Consider the following 17833-nt stretch of genomic DNA (forward strand, 5'->3'; position numbering starts at 1 on the left):
TTTCCCTCAAAGATTTTTAAATTAATCTGTCTTGCAAGCAGCAGGTGCCACACAAAAGCCTGACACATGGCACAGGGAGCTGAGAGCATAATTTGGCTGCTGTTTTTCCCTTCTGAAATGAATCTCAGGTTCTGATACATAAACCTGTAGATTTAAAAACCTTTTCTTTTTTTTTTTTTTTTTTGAAGAGCCATTAAAAAGGCCATTGCTCTTAATTAAAAACGTCTCACATTGCTGTCATTTTTACATTGCACTTCACCACCTCTCAATTCATCACCGTCACTATTTGTCACACAACCACCTAATTTCAAGTTTTTTTTAATTTGAGCACGTTCATTACCACAACTGAGCATGATCTGAGGGGAAAAAAAATGCACAATGTAATTTCAAAATTTCAATTTACAAAAGAAAAGGCAGAAGTCCTTTCTTATTGCTTGAGTTACACTGATTCACCTGTAACAGACTTGGGTTCACTGTGTGAGAAAAGGCAGGAGAAAGTTTACTACAAAACATTTTGATTTCAGGCATTTTCCATTAGGACCCAATCACATAAAAAAATAATTAAAGGAAGTGAAAAGGCAAACATTATGCACATCAAAATGAATTCTCAAGAGCTCACAACATCCCCAGGAGCTACAAGAATACAAGATATGACAAGAACAACTCCAAAGCCACCACGTGCATTTGCATTTTAAATTAAAGGTTTTAGAAGTCAGTGAAAGTTGAATCACTCCTGGCTTTAATGGTGGCACACAGAGCCCAGTGACAAGAACTTTGGAGCCTCTTGCAATCATTAATGGCTCCTGTAAGATCTCCCCCCACTTTCTGAAATAAATGTGCATGGCATCAGCTGCTGCAAAGGTCAGGGCTGTTTTCTGCAGCTCAGCAGCCTTTATGTATATCCCACACAGCTCCCCCTTTTACAGCCCATGTCCAGGGACTCATTTCACTCCAAAGCTGCAGCAAAAATGAATTATAATGTAAAATTAAAGATTATTGTCCAAAAGAAGGCAGCAAACAGAACATTATCTGCAAGGAACCCTCCGTTCCTTCTCTGACAGAATTAATCTCATACCAGGCCTGCTGCAATCCTAAAAAAAGTCCCTTTTATTTTATTGAAAAAGCCAAACCACACACGAAGAGTGCAAGAAACAGATGTTCACAGTTTTCATCAGCCACAAACAATTCTAATAAGAATTACTGCATGACACTATGAGCACCGACTTCTCTCTAGGACTCACAACACTTCTACTTTCCCCCTAAGCTTTAGGATGCTTTTTCCTTCCCCTTGGAAGGAAATGGCATGGATACAGCTCAAAAAACTGAAGCATGTAAATCTAACATTTAACTGAGACAAGCAAACTGGAATTTAAAGCTTCCTAAGCCAGGAGCACTACAAAAAAAATTTGAAAAAAAAAAAAGAAATCTGCAGTTACTGTACCTTGGGAATGCTTTCTCTTAAGACATGCAGCATCTGATTTCTCCTTATATCCTCTCCATTTGAACAAAGAAGGGAGGGAGAAGGGAGGGAGGTAGTAGAGAACTAAAAGTAAAAACACTGAGCTTCAAAGTAAAATTTTTAAAAGGGGTGTCATTTTTTTTTTTCATTAGTATCACCATTTTTAGGAAAAAAAAAAAAAAGAAAGAAAGAAGTCACATTTTCTAGAAAGAACTAAAATGTATATATATTAAAAAAAACCAAAATATTTTGTAGCAGAAGTGTCAGGTCCCAAACTCAATTTCTTCACTCTTCACAACCAGTTTTGGCATCACAACAGGGCTAAAGGCAGCAGTAGGAGGCAGCTGGGACATGGTGCCACCAGAGTCACCTAAAACATCATCCCCCTCCCTTGGCACAGGGTAGAACACACTGACCCTTCCTAAATTTACACTAAAAACCTCCATTTTAAGCACAGCTCTGGTTTTTTTTTTATTTTTTTATTTTTTTTTTCCCCCAAAGAATGTAAAAGGATGGTTGCACATCACTTCTCTGGAGTGGGGAGGAAAATCAGGTTCAGAGCTACAGCACTTGGGATTCCACAGAATAATTTAATCTGCAATGTTGTACTGGCTTTTTACTTCCCTCAGGAAGAATCAACACAGGAAGCTCAAGGAAAGTAGAAGAAAAATTGCTTTTCATGGTGAGGGTGGTAAAATACTGATCAGGCTGCTCAGAGAGGTTGTGAAGTCTGCAAATCCCACAGGAAGCACCCTGAGCAACCCGCTCTCATCAGAGCAGGGAGGTTGGATTTGAGCATCCCCAGAGATCCCTCCTGACCTGCACGAGTCTCCAATTCTATGAACAGGAGCTTCCCATCTAAAGGTTAACTTAGCTGTGCCAAAAATCTACATTAATTTTTTATACAGTGAGAAAATACTATTTGAAAGCTAAGACAAAAAAAAAATCAGCTCTTCCAAATGCAATTTTTAGAGGTTTTGTGGCCTTGACCACACACTGAAATTCTGTAAGAAAAAACCCAATAGAGTTCTGCTGTCTCAAAACCAATGCATTGAAATACTAATTCTAACTGACAGGATTTTTTTTAATTTCTGTATGTCTATGATGGAATCACAGACTTGATCACAGGGTATTTTTTGGCAGAGGGACTGCTGGGGTTCATCTGCTCCAATCCTCTTCACAGATCAGGATCAACTTCAAAGTCAGATCCAATTTCAGGTTTAATCAGGTCGCTTGGGTGATTTCCAGCTGAATTTTGAGCACCTCTCTGTGCAAATACAAAGAACTGGATCTGCTCCTATCCTGCCTTCCTATCACATAGATAAAGCTTTCAGCTTCACTCCATCTTCACTAAATGAATGCACCTGAAACAGGTCATGGAGCAGTGGATGATAGGAACTTAAGTGCTCTTGTTTTATCTCACAGCAGCCTGGATATGCCAGAAATCTCTGGAAAATGCTGCTCCTTTGATGGGCTACTTCAGATAGGTGCTGAACTCACTGTCTGCCTAAGTATGAAGAAAAAGCAGCTTCTAAATCTTCTGTCGTTCTGTAAATTTTAAGTTTATTCACTGCTACATGGGTGTCCCTCTCCAGCTCTCCTGGAGCCCCTTCAGGCCCTGCAAGGGGCTCTGAGCTCTCCCTGGAGCTTCTCCTCTCCAGGTGAGCATTCCCAGCCTGGCTCCAGAGGGCTCCCAGCAGAGCAGAGGGAGACAATCCCTCCCTTCACCTGCTGGCCAAGCTCCTTTGGATCAAAAAGTGCCCCCATTTCTGCATCCTGCCATTCCAATCATAATTTATCTGATGCACTGAAGGGCATCAGGCACCAAGAGGAGTCACTGGCATCAGGCATCATAAACCAAGCCCATTTTGCAAGGCACGAAATGAATTGCTTTGTGAGGATGAAAATCAAAATGCAAGCTGCAGTTTGCTCAGCAAAGGAGTGATCTCCAGGCTGCCCTGTGGAGAACAGAGCTTGGGGAATCATTCCCTGCCATCTGTGCTTTCTGTTCCCTTCTGCATTTAAAGCTCCTTGTGCTCCCAAAAAAAAAACAAAAAAAAAAAACACAACAAACTTTTGTTTGTAAAGAATAACACAACCAAATGTCAGCATGGGCATTATGTTATTTTCAGGCTGCAGGTTGGAGCCTCCTGAATAATTCTGCACTTTCAGAGGAAGGTTTGCTTGGATTAGGAGGTTAATAATGGGCCATTTATCCCTCCTATCACCACCAAAAGCCCTGGATGAAGCCTGGTGATTTCCTTGTTAACACGCTGCAATCCAGGATTAATAAATTAATTGGAATTAATAAATTTAACAAAATGAATAGAATTAATAAATTTAATCACTGGAGTAATTCTTGGTACAAAGGGGCTGTTACAGCACCTTGTATTAATTTTGCTGAGGAATCAGAGGACATGGCCAGCTTTTCAACCCTCACAATTTTATCACAGCACTGGGAAGAGTCACCCAGTGGATATTTACAGATTTAGCTCAACTTCCACTGATCATAAATAACAGGTACCTGCAAACCTTGATGGCACCAAAAACTCTTCCATACAGGATGCAACTACAACAAAATGGAGCGTTTAAGAAATTTATAAACTGAATTCAGCTGATTTTGTTTATTTCACCAGCAATAATTCAAGTTGCAGAGCTTCTCCCAGTGCCACTGCAGATGGCATTTGTGGATGCCAGAGGATCCAAGAGGTATTGAGAGGAAAATCAGAGTGACAAAAGCACTTTTCACACACTGTCAGCTGTAATTGTCCTGCAACTCTTCTATTATTACCAAAAAACCCACTGGTGACTTGACATATATACCACTGAAGTGATGCCATACAGAGCTTGGGGTTTTTGTTTGGTTTTTTCTTTTTTCTGATCTTTTATATTTTCATAAATATCAGTGGTTTTATCTTTCTCATCACTCTCCCCAGTCCATCCTACATCAAATCTGAAAGTTTCTGTTCCACAGTTCAGACTTTCTCTGAAAAAAAACCCCAACCCTGATCTCTCTTATTTACTCTATAAGGAGAATCCAAGTACCACTGCAGCCTTCCTTCAAAAATTAAACTACCAAAGGCTGGGAGCACTCAGGAACCACAAAGATTTGCTTTCCATGTAAGAAACCATAAATCCCTGCCAGTAACAACCCTGAGCTTTGTGCCTGTGGGACAATAAATCAGAAATAGAGGTAGAAGTGCCTTCCAGAAGGATGTTTGTACAGGCACAGTGCTGTGGCTCAGGGCTCACACCACTCCATGCACCTTTTGGACAGAAGCAGAAGATTATTCTGCAGCCCTGGCAGGAGAAAAGATCTTTTAAAGTAGCACAAGTAAGGAAAAAAAAAATATTCATAAAGTCCTCGCAAGTTTTAAAGGGGCGTTAGAAACTCTCTGTAATGCTGAAAAAACTCCCTAAATCAACAAATGACATTCTGATTTTCCTTACAGTGATTGCAGAATTACCCTGAGCATTGCTGTGCTCCCAATTTATGAACAAGGTTTTTTTCACTCGTGCAGCTCACACATGAGGAGTCATGGCCAAAACACAGCCATTCCTACACTGTGTGACTGCTTTGCACAAAGCCCCACTTCAAAAATAAAGTTTCTTTGTAAGGAATAACACAACTAAATCCTTACTGGAATATCCTGAGGGCCCTGTGTACTTGCAGCTTGTGGTTTGTAGATTGTTCAAGCAAGAGACAACCAGAAGAGTGAAGGGCAAAAAATACTGAATTTTTGCTGTGCAATACCTGCTCTGAGCAATCAGTTAAACTGTGTACATTAAATAATAGACCAGTAATTTCATTAATTTAAAAAATGCTCCATGCAGCAGACCAAATTCCCAGCAACACTACCTGAACATCCTCAGCCTGCTCTTTAAAATGTAAGGACTTCCCCAACAGAATGAGTGCCCAAGATTTACTGCAGCTGAAAACTAATAAATCCAGCCTGAATAAAAATGGAAAATGGAATGTGATTTGTAAAAATGACCCTACTCCCTTTAGGGCAGAGTTAGGGATGCTGGCCAGAGAGCAATCAGCCAGCTTGCCTTTGGACACTGACTCCTCTTGTCCCAGCAAGAGATTTTAGTTTGAAATGAGATTTCAAACACATTAAAAAGATACCAAACACAACGGGAACAAGATGTTTCTGTAATTTTTACAGCATTCCCCAAAGGTGCTGCAGCAGGAAACCCTGCACTGGAAAATGGGAGAACAAACTGATGTTCCCCAATTCATAGGAAGCAAAACCAAAGCAGATCACATTCTTACTTAGGAAAAGCAGACCCCATGCATCCAAAAAGATGTATTAGAGTGATCTAAACAATCTTACCCTCCTTCCCATCAACAGGTTTGGATATTTCCATATCAAAGCTCTCCTGCAGCTGCTGGCCTTTGAAGCGGTTGAGATGCTCCTGCTCTATTAAATTACTTTCCTCCTCTTCCAGGGGTTGCCAAGTCCCATCAATAAACCACTGTCCACGCATTACAGGGATCTTTTCCGTCTCTAAAAAAATAAAAATACAAAAAAAAGAAAAAAAAAAAAAAAAAAAAAAAAAAAAAAAAAGAGAGGGTTTTTAAACGCAACAAGTCACAAACTGAGAGCAGGAAATGTAGTGTAATTGCAAACCTGAGCTAAGGAGATTTCCCAGCTGTGTGTGAGGGTGTGAGAGATGGACAGAAAAACAAGAATTCCAGAATGGTTTGGGTTGGAAGAGACTTTAAAATGCATCCAGAGCCACCCCTGCCATGGGCAGGGACACCTTCCACTATCCCAGTACTCCAAGCCCTGTCCAACCTGGCCTTGGACACTTCCAGGGCATTTCCAACAACCCAAATTACACATCAATTAGCAGAAATGGTGGTATTTAAAAATGCAAGTTGTTTTTTTTTTAATTAAAATCAGTGTTTTACTGAGGGCTGGTTTTGGTTACTGCTGTTCTCGTTTCAGTTTCGGTTCTCCAAACGAGGAAAGTGGGGGCTCAGCATTTGCTGTGCACGTGGCAAAAGAGAAATCTCTTAATAAAAAAAGTAACTTGGTGCTTATCCTATATCAAACTGTGCTTAATTGCTGCCCACACTAATTACAGGGAGCAAAAATTCCCCTCTTCTGCCCAGGACAGTGACATCCATTGGAACTCAGCTCTGAATTTCTCCTCCTACATTGGGAAAATCAAGGAGAAATTCGCTGTGTGCCTGTGCCCCACAAGCCTCAAAGATCCCAAATCCAGGTTTTTATGGGATTAGCACAGATTTGGGTCTGCTGAGAGCATGGAGCAGTGGGACCAGTGACCTCCAGTGCACATATATTTATAAAATATAAATAAATAAACATATTTAAAATATATATTAAAACATATATACACATATATAAAACACATATATATTTATACATATATATATACATTTATACATATATACACACATTTATACTCACACATATATATATATATTTATATATGTATGTATGTATAGACTGACTCAGCCAAAACCAAATATCCTGTGTGTGTTATACTGACCACAAAGATTTAGCTCCACAAAGCAAATAAGAACTCAACCACAAAAAAAAAAAGGTTTAAAAAAAAAGGGGATGAGGGGGGGAAAAAATAGGCTTCACTGCTCCAAGATCTGCTCTGACCTGGAACAGGGTAGAAAAAAACCTGGCAAGGACAAACTGGAGAAGAAACAATAGATGCAAACGTGCAGTAAATGAAATTCGGGTGAAAATTAAACGTGAAACAATAGATTTCAGAGTTGCTGAGCACACGAGGGATCTCTTTGGTCTGGGTGAGGTGACCCAGCCACGGGCAGTGGTTTTTGGTCTGGTCCAAATGCTCTGTGAGCACAAGCTCAGCTCCCAAAAACTCCTGGTTCTGCACTGCCCTCCACTACAGACACACCACGAGGGCTGGCTGTGCCCAAAAGCCATTTCCACACCAACTGCTGGCAGCTGAGAACGTGACAGAGAACTGCAAACACCTCCACAATTCACTCAGAACCTCTGAACTCCTCTGAATTTTTCATCCCTCAGACCACTGAATGCACAAGCCACGAAAACAAAAGGAAAACCACCTCGAAATAATCTCCCCACGGGGCAAGTAACGCTCCAGAGGTCCCAAAGCCAATTTTGAAAGCTTTGCTGTACCAGGTTTACAGGAAAATACCATTTCCACAGCTCCAGCAGTGCCAACCAGCTCCCAGCTCTGTGGCAGGGGGAGGGCACACAGCTGGGTGATGGCACCTTGGCACAGCTGGCAGGGAGGGGTGAGCAGCTGGAAAACACAACTCCCAGAGCAGCTGTTCCAGGTAGGAGCCAATCCTGCTGAATTCCAGCTGCTGGGGGGGGGTCATGGTCCATAAAGAGGTTGGGGTGGTCTAAGGGCGTGGCTGTGTAGTGGAAATGAATCCTCGAGAATATGAGAAAAACCAAAGTTCTGAGTGGCTGTAAAATGCACCTGAAGTCACACAGAAAATTCAGTATTTTCATGAAGATTTAGATTAAGTTTGGAGTCTACATCCCACCAATGGAGGGTGAAAGATGAATATTCAGTTTTCACGAACTGAAAGTTAACCACACCAGTCTCTTTCCTAAACCTTTGCTGTATTCCCAGACATTTTACACCTGTCAGAAATCCACATTTTCCAGGGCACACAGATCCAGGCAGGCTGCCCTCCCAAACAAAGCTCTGTCTGTAGGAAGAAATGAAATGTGAGGGGAAATAAAGGCTCCCATTGTGGCTGCAGCAGTGACAGGGCTACGTCAGATGTTAATCCTCACTGGGAAAATCTGGGAGCAATTCCTTAATTCTTGACTGAGCAGTCTGATGAGGCTCCATTCACTGAATCCACAGGCAGAGATATGTTTGGTTTTTTTTTTAATAATAATCATATGAATACTATTTTGTACTCCAAACTAAGTGAATACAAGACACCTCTTTTCCAGTTTTGAAGGGCTTCAAGTTTTTCACATGGGAATTACCACCTACAGGTTTCTAAAATTCTAACCATCAAGTATTAAAATAAATATTTGCAGGCTCTTTTTGCCTGAGAGAAACTTTCCCAGAGTGGTTCCTTACAAGAGCAGTCCATAGCACTCAACAGCAGCTCTCAAACATAACTTGAGCCCTTCCCAGAAAGGCTCAGCCAGGAAAAACTGAGAAAAATTTTCACATAAAATCACTGCAGAACAGTTGAGTTTGGGAATAAATAATACATCTGACTTTGGAAAGGGTGTTCATATGCAAATATAAATAATTTTCAGATCCAAGGACAATTATGGAGGTTTGAAAACCAGAGTGAGGCAGTTCTGTTTTCCAGCTCTGTGGGATTTTGGGGGGACACCAAGGAATTGCCGTTTTTTCTTTTTCCCATTCCCTCCCTTAAACAGTTGCACACTCTCAGAGCAGCCAAAGCAGCCTGAACCACAAACTGCTTTTATTTCCCATCACAAGCTGGAGGGGGGGGGACAGCTTTGAACCCTGAGCTACAGGAAAACCTCAAGAGAAAACCACCTGGAAGGGGAGGAGGAGGAAGCCAGAAAATGACATTTCCTGCCACCAGCAGCGGTTTGGCTCCCAGAAACCTGAACGTGGCCCTGCAGAACCAAGATAATCAAATCTGGGATCACAGCACTCAAAACCACATTAGGGTAGAGCCAGGCTGGGAGAAGAGAAGATCCAGGGAGAGCTCAGAGCCCCTTGCAGGACCTGAAGGGGCTCCAGGAGAGCTGGAGAGGGACTGAGGACAAGGGATGGAGGGACAGGGCACAGGGAATGGCTTTAACCTAAAAGAGGGGAGATTAGGAGGGAATATTAGGGAGAAATTAGGGTGGGGAGGCCCTGGCACAGGGTGCCCAGAGCAGCTGTGGCTGCCCCTGGATCCCTGGAAATGTCCAAGGCCAGGTTGGATGGGGTTTGGAGCAAGCTGGGATGGTGGAAGGTGTCCCTGCCATGGCAGGGGTGGAATGGGATGGGATTTAAGGTCCCATCCCATGACTCTGACAACCTCCAGTTCTGTGACAACTTGTTGAGAGACTTAACTAGAAACAAGTTTCAAAATAATAGCCTTGCAAGAAGACCAGATATTTCAGAGAATTAGAGCTGTGAAAGATGCACTCTAGTAGGACCACGTGGGATAAAAATACAAGTGATTGGTGTTAGAAGTAGTAACAACACTGTGTAGCAAAAGCTAATAGGCTAAAGAACATTTATAAAGTATTTTAACTAAGAAATAAGTTGCCTTCTGATAAAACAGCTTTAAGTTTTACATCTCTTGTATCTCATTACTCATGGAGACTGATAATGGAATAAAATAATTTAAAACGCCTCTCAGTTACCCCATCCCTCTAAAAGCTGAGAAAATCAACAACAACCAAATTTCTGAAGGCCACCAGCTCCAAAAGCAAGTGAGACTTCAGCCAATGAAGACAGGGAAGTGCACGAGTGGTAATTCCATGGAACTCTCTGGATGGGTTGGGGAAATGATTTCACACAGGAGATTTTTCAGTAAAATCTGTGACTGTGGGAAAGAGGTTCCTAACCACAGTTCCTCTGTTTAATCCTGCACAGGAGCTGTCACTGAAAAATTCCCAGAAGATTTAATGCAAACTTATGACAGTAAAGAGCATTAAAAAGTGATGAACCAGAACTGCCATTTCAGCACCTAATTTCAGCAATTTTTTAGCACTCACTTATCCATCTTCAACAAATTCTTTCATATCTTGCACACTCAGATATTTCAGAAAGCTTTAACTACATTCTTTCAGTTACTTTTGTTTTATGGAAGAGTTAAAGACACTGGAATTACATCATGTTGTAATTTAATTTATTTTTTTTGTCAATAGAGAATTCCAAATCTATAACATGAAGTGTTAGTTATCCTTATCCCTACAATCTCAATCCCTAGGAAAGGATTTGCCTTGATTTCTTTGCTGCCTTAAGTCTTGCACCATATAATCTACAGCTGGCAGTGCTTCAGGCTGAAGGATATCAACATATTTGACTGGTTATACACTTCCATGGTTTATTTATAAAAGAATTTCTAAATAAATCTGAATGGTGGAGATTAAAAGTAGATGAAAACCACTTAATTTTAATTAGTCACACTTATTTTACCACTTTTAGAGAAAATCAGTTTAAGATATTTACTCTGCAATAAAGGATTTATTTATTTTTTCACAAATGGGTCTTTTTTTTCCTCACTGAAAATCCAAAGATAAAAGAATACAAGTGCTGTAATTAATGGTGTGATAAGAACACGAGTGATTTGCATTATGATAATCACCAGAATCCTCTGAATAACAAGAATTATGTTAAAATAAAAACTGTAGGCAACATAGAAACTACTGCATGTGTGTGTAGTGTATGTGTATAAACCAGCTACTCCTCCTTCATGAAGATCTTTAAAACTGTGTGATCACATCTAATAGAAATTGGCATAAAAAACTGGTTAACCCATCACAACAACGTCTTAACTGAGCCTTAATTTCCCTTCTAAAACATCAATTCCATCATTCATTTCCTGCCACCACATTGCTGCATGGGGCATAGCCTTAAATTTCAATTTTTGCACAGCTCAAAGGACCCTTCTTCACCTGCCTTGATTCAGGAGAACAAAACTGAGATAACACAGAGATAAGAACTGGACTGCTGGCCAAGTCCTGGCACTCTGCAGCCATCAGTCCCAAGACACTCATGATGATTTACCCACAAATGAGATCTAAAAGGTTCAGAGGCTCAGGAATTTAAACTAAAGCTGAGGCTCAGGAATTTAAACTAAAGCTGGTGCTTTGCTCAGATTGACAATTCTCAGCTCTCCAAGCCCAAAGCCAAGAGCTTAGGCAAGAAACACAAGCTCATAAAACACTGCCAAATTGAGATGTTTTTCAGTGTAGTAATTTCAGGTTCCTGCTTTTTGGTGTTGTAACATTTCCTTAAATTTGATTTCCTTCTCGCTGCAGTGGCAAACAATTTGCAGCATGTGAGAATAATATCTGCACAAGCTGAAGGCAACTTCGAGGCTGCAAATGTGACATCTAAAACTGAAAGTTATTCAAATAATGAAGTGCTCAAACATTTACCAAGGTCCTGGCCTGAAACACTTCCAGGGATGGGGCACCCACACTTCTCTGGGCAACCTGTGGCAGTGCCTATCTATATAAATACAAATAAATAAATGTATAAAAATATATTCCAGAATAACATCAAGGGTGCTGTTAGAGAATTTTTTAAAAATGTGTCATCCATTCCTATTATACCAAGCCTAAAATCATGTTCTGGGTATATTTCATCAGGAACTTTAGGGATAGTACAAGGACATATGAGTTCAAACTGAAAGAACTGGAATTAAGTTTGGATAAGTGGAAAAAATTCTTGTCGGTGAGGATGGTGATGTTGTAGTAAAACAGCCCCAAACTAAAATTGCATTATTTCATGTTTGCTACCTAATATAACACACTTAAACTTAAAAAAAAAAAAAAAAAAAAGAAAAAAAAAAAGATTAACATTGCACACCTTTCTAGCTCTCCTTCAGTTTATTTCAGAACACAGCAGGTGACTGACTCTTAAATTAATGGAACCACTTGTTTGGCCCCAGCCTGGTGCCCTCCCTTTGTTCAACCACAAACACGCGTGACCTGTCCTGCTCTTCCAAAAGGAAAAATCCTGCAGAGGAGTTCCAGGCTGAAGCCTCAGAAAGCTTCAGAGGGACACAGAGCCTGTGACTGAACTGAAGAGAGATTTCACTCACTGAGCAGTAAAAATCATCATTTTGCTGGTTCATCCAGTAACTCCCAGTTGCTTCACTGAAGCAATTTGTAAATTCCAGGTGCAAGTTCCATTTGAGTTTCAATCCCACTGGCACAAGTGGGATTTTCCTTCCAGAGCAGTTCAGCCTGTGAGCCTCAGTGTTTGCTCCCCTGCTGGATCCCAGAGGCAGGAATAGATGTTTTTTCTCTGCTGCAAACAGGGAATTGCCTCTGATTTACCAAGACTGCCTGAAGTATTCCAGCAACAGACTAAAAGTGTTTTTCCCTGAACTGTTTTTAATCCATTTACACTATGAATTGAGCAACCAGGAATTAAAGGCTGCTCTGTGGGGCTGGTTCCAGTCAAACACAGAAGGAACCCCACAAAAAGTGATGAACATGCTCCAAGTCACCAACACTGTAAATCATCCCAAAACACAGAATCACAAAATGGGTTAGGAGGGAAATTCAAGATCATTTTGTTCCACCCCCTGCCACGGCAGGGACACCTTCCACTGTCCCAGGTGGCTCCAAGCCCTGTCCAGCCTGGTCTTGGGCACTGCCAGGGATCCAGGGGCAGCCAAAGCTGCTCTGGGAATTCCATCCCAGCCAGGAATTCCCAGTTCCCAGTCTCCCATCCATCCCTGCCCTCTGGCAGTGGGAGCCATTCCCTGTGTCCTGTCCCTCCATCCCTTGTCCCCAGTCCCTCTCCAGCTCTCCTGGAGCCCCTCCAGGCCCTGCAAGGGGCTCTGAGCTCTCCCTGGAGCCTTCTCCTCTCCAGGTGAGCACCCCCAGCTCTCCCAGCCTGGCTCCAGGACATAAGTTTAAATCCTTAAATCAGGAAGGATTTTCCTGCTTTAAGGTAACAGTTTAATTTCCATATCCACAATTACTCTTTCCACAGTCCTGATCCTGACGGCCCAAGCCAAAATCCTAAAGCTCACTTTACAGGCCATGTCAAGCAGGAAGCACTCATCAAAAAAAAAAAAAAAAAAACCCTTGGACTGTCAAAACATGAAATGGGCTGCACTTTTAAACCTAGAATTGTATTTTTATTGAATTCTTATCCATTAAAACAGTTCACTAAACTTCAATCCTAGTGCTCTGAAGCACTTCCACCACTGACATTTGCTGCTGGAACCACTGAGTTTGTCCTTTATCAGCTCTTTTCCCCCCAGGGAGACCTGAATATTTTAAAAACCACAAAAGAACAACTCCTGTGCCACACGACCAACACGTGAGCACCTCCCAAAAGCAAGTGTGTGCTCCCAGCCCATCTCCAAAAAGCCAGGGGGCTTTTGCACAATGCCACCCTCCCACCCTGAGTGTGCTCTCCTGGAAACCCTGCTGTGCTCCCCAGCTCCACCAGCACAGACCAACAGGTTCCTGCAATATCTTCCAAAATAAAGAAAAGCAGGATTGTTTCAGCACAGACCAACGGGTTCCTGCAATATCTTCCAAAATAAAGAAGAGCAGGATTGTCTCAGTGCACACCTCGGACCTGCCACTAATAAACAAGATGACAGCAAAGGTTATTATGCCCTTGCATGGCTTCAACTCCTCCCTTCTCCACCACAGGGATTATTTTTCTGTGCTTTCCTCCTGAACTCACTTCATTCTTTCATCTTCTCCAGGCCAGCTCCAGAATTCCCTATCCCTTCATCCCCATGTTTAAATTTTCCTTCATTTTTTTTTCTAACCCTGTAGTTTTTCCCCTACCAGAAAACCAGTATGATTTTCACAGAAATCCAGAATGGTTTTGTTTGGGAGGGACCTTGAAGACCTTCCCCTGCCATGGCAGGGACACTTTCCACTGTCCCAGGCTGCTCCAACCTGGCCTTGGGCACTCCCAGGGATCCAGGGGCAGCCCCAGCTTCTCTTGGCAACACTTTTCGTTTCTTTCATTGTAAATTTCACTGCCTGGGATCCCACTTGAACCTCGTGTTCGTGATCCCAGTGCTCACTAATCCTGCTGTTTACAACATTTATTATCTGTGGAGTTTCTCCTCTCCAGCCACTCACACAGATCACATCACACCAGTGATCTTTTCTCCAGCCAACACCCACGCCACTCCCTCACCCTCACTGTTTGCAACCTGACAGATTCTACTGCTCCTGCTTCTTATTTTAATTTCTTGCTCTTTTGCAGATTTTTTTTTTTCCCATCTAGGCCTTCTGCTCACTAACTGGCACGGCTCTTACACATCCTTGTGCTCCTCCAAGAGCTCTGGACAAGGTGTTGGTTGGTGCTTTCAGTGTTGTTTTTCCCTAAAAGAGCATCACACACACAAAAATTCACCTGTCCTTAATTCAACTCTGTCACCTCCAAATTAAATCCCACCCTATTCCTTTGATCTCAACACTGTCCAACCCGTGTTCAAGCCTGAATGAAGTCAGAGCAGAACTCGTCCTTCTCATCCCACAAACATTTCCTGCTGCCACAGTTGCAGCAGAAAACACCCCTCTTACCCACAACTTGTAATCCAAATATTCCCTGCATCTCTGCCTTCATCCTTGTGGATAAATCCAGCAGGAAAAGTGCTGGACCACATTAAAGGACAAGCACAACTCTTGTTGTCATGTCCATCTTCATGTCCATCCTCAGCTACTCTGCTGTAGCTGAACCATCCACTGGAGAATTATTTTGGTCCCATTTGAAGGGGAAAGACAACAGATTAATTTTGATTAAATATGCTTAAATAAAACACAAAAGCTGAGCTCAGGGAAGAAACTTGCCCTCAGAGACACATCCCAAGTGCTGCCACCTCAACCCTGGCCTAGTGAAAACATCCCAAAATTTCCAAGCTCTCTCTACTGAGAGGCCACAAAAAAAAACCCTGACCACACACAGAAACAAATGTGATTTAATACATGGAACACTGCAAATCTGAAAGTTATTTCACCTAGGTGTGTTAGGTCACAGAATCCCAGAGTGGTTTGGGTTGGAAAGAGCCTTAAAGCCCATCCCATTCCTTCCCCTGCCATGGCAGGGACAACTTCCACTGTCCCAGGCTGCTCCAAGCCCTGTCCAGCCTGGCCCTGGACACTTCCAGGCCTTTTGGTCAGGAAGGAATTGGCCAAAAACTGAGCTACAAGATGTTTTTGAAAGGATGATACAGTGAAAACAGCACAAAAAAGAACCCAGAAAGATTTTGAGTAGTGAAAGCAACATTTCACCTTTGCAAAGTAAACTGTCTGTGTTTTATTTGCAAAAGAATTACACACCTGGAGATAAAAAAAAAGCTATAAAATAGCACTCAGGACTTCAGCCTTCAATCAAAAGGTCATTTATATAAAGGAAATTGTTATCAACCAACTTCAAAGACTGTCCAACACACCAAAACCAAGTAAATGTGCTTAAAATTACTAAAAACACTGCTAAAAGCAGACTAAACCAAATGAAAGTCACAAACAGTGATCAGCTCTTGATTTCATTCCCTTAATTTTCATCTTGATCAAGAAGGCAGCTAAAATGGTTTTTTAAAGCAGCCCAATTCCAGCCTGAGCAGAAAGATCTTAATTTTAAGACCAAGTGGTCCACTCTGTATTCACAGGTATTTCCAGATTAAAGTCAGTAAAATATCTGTTATATCAGTACATCTTCACTCGGGGATGGTTCTAGTGAATAAATTTGTTTTAAAATACAAAAATAGGCTTTTTACTTAATAGACTTCAGCAGCTGCTAGGCAGAAAAATAATATACATTACAAAAACAAACAAGCAAAAAAAAAACCCGGCCTTACCAAACCTTTGTCTGGAAGTGGAATAATTTAAATTAATACAGGCAACTTTACAAAGTACCCATGAAAAATAACCTGGAAAAAGCAAATACCTGACAGATTTAAACAGAAGACCCTTGTATAAAATATCACACTTGTCATCTCCACAAAAAAACAAGAAACAGCCCTGCTCCAAATTACTGACTTATCTGAAAGCCTACACTAATAATTTTCATCCTCTTGAACCATCTTTGCTGGTTCTACAGCACTAATTAAATAAATCCCAGAGGTCACAAGGTAAGGATGAAATTCTCAGTAATTAATCTGCTCAAATTGTAGCTCGGGCTGATATTCCTGATGTTACCGACGAATCCTGCAGCGAGCTTAAAATGCAGATATAAAAGAAATACTCCTGCACATGCCAAGCTACAACCAACATTTCCCTGGCATTGTGATTGTGATGATTTCCCCAGGAACTGCCAGCTGAGGAACAACTGCTCAGCGTGGTGGCTGTGTGACAGCAGCCTCCCCTGGAGCCCAGCACATACAGGAAAAAGGGCAAAATAACAAAGAGAAAGGCTTTTGACCTTTGCTCTGAGCTGAACCATGAATCAGCAAAACCCAGCCAGTAGTTTCTGCACTCTTCAGCAGGCACCTCAGCACATTTTAAGGCAGTTGTACTCATCATACCTCGTGCCTGTGTGGTCAGAGAGGAGGATTCTCCTGCCTCACTCACGGCTAGTTTGACACGTCCACGTCAGGGCAACAGCCACCCTTTGGATCCAGAATTACTGGACATGCTACCAAATGGGAATATTATGGGAATTATGGCTCCACCAAGGCCTTCAAAGGCACAGATAAGACTGAATCCTGGGATCTGTTTTCTCAGATCTGGACGCAGCAGTCAGGAAGAATGGGAGAAAGGCACTCATGGGGAATAGAGGCAAGGAAATGTGAAGTGAGGAAGTTAAGCCAGAAGGCACCAGAAGCCCCTTGAAAGACCAAAAGTTGATCTCAGCCTTGCAAAGGACTGGACCTGCTAATAAGAAAAGACTTGAGCACTCCCCTTAATCAGCTTTCTGAGGGCTAGAAATCATCCCCGTCATTAGTCTGCTCAGGCCCAGGAGTTTACTCCTCCCCTGCCTCTGGTGCTAACCTCTGGGAATCTCTCCTTCCCAGCACCAGAAATCGTCTCTGCACAGCCTATGCTGTCCTCTGGAACATCTGCTCCTCGAGCTTAATGAGACTGAATCAGCTTCCAAAATGGACAAGGCACGGTGTCAAGAAATTAAACCTTTAAGCTGCTGACGAGTGCAGCCTCTTGCTCCCATTACCAGGAGCAATCCTGCCTCACCTGACAGCTCTGCTCGCTCCTTCCCCTCTCTCCCTAGGCACAGTTACAGGGATGGCAGCAGTTTCCTCCTCCCTTGGGTGTCCTGCACCATCTCTTCCCAGGAACCATGTGGCAGCTGCACCCAGTGCCAACAGCAAGGGGCTTCAGCGTGGTGACGGGGAGAAGCAGCTCCAGTTTCTGCTCAAGGAGCTGTGCCCAGGCTCCTCCAGCTCAGAGCTTGTGTGGGCTGAGACCTCTGCTTGCTCCTGCAGCTCAGTGTCTGTCTGCTGGGGTGATGGTTTGAAAGACAAATTGTCACACAAGTGAACTGTGCCACACAGCATTTATGTGATTTATTGTCATTTATGGACCTCCCTCCTGTAAAGAGGTTGACAAGTAAAGAGGGAAAACAACAGAAAGCCCTGGTTTTCATCTCTGAAACAGCTCTGCTGTTCCCCTGAGACCCCCACCTGAGTCTCAAGATGAGGGAAACCTGCCTGCCCCTCTGCCAAGCCCATGCCAGGACATGCTCAGCTCCTCTGCAGCTCACTCTACTCCACGACATCTCCCTTGT

At 42.4% G+C, this 17833-nt stretch overlaps 1 protein-coding gene across 2 annotated transcripts in view; it reads right to left on the reverse strand.

Annotated features, from left to right (window-relative positions):
• DDHD1 (DDHD domain containing 1) overlaps window positions 1-17833 on the reverse strand; it is a 65167-nt gene that overhangs the window by 45367 nt on the left and 1967 nt on the right. The window contains exons 2-3 of one of the 2 annotated variants that reach the window (XM_053981300.1): window positions 5797-5970; window positions 1442-1543 (exon numbers count right to left, since the gene is read on the reverse strand). In XM_053981300.1, the coding sequence (XP_053837275.1) occupies window positions 1442-1543; window positions 5797-5970 (276 nt within the window). The remainder of the gene's footprint in view (window positions 1-1441; window positions 1544-5796; window positions 5971-17833) is intronic. The other variant, XM_053981301.1, reaches the window with a different exon arrangement.

This window comes from Vidua macroura, chromosome 6 (genome assembly GCF_024509145.1).
Source record: "Vidua macroura isolate BioBank_ID:100142 chromosome 6, ASM2450914v1, whole genome shotgun sequence".
NCBI lineage: Eukaryota > Metazoa > Chordata > Aves > Passeriformes > Viduidae > Vidua > Vidua macroura.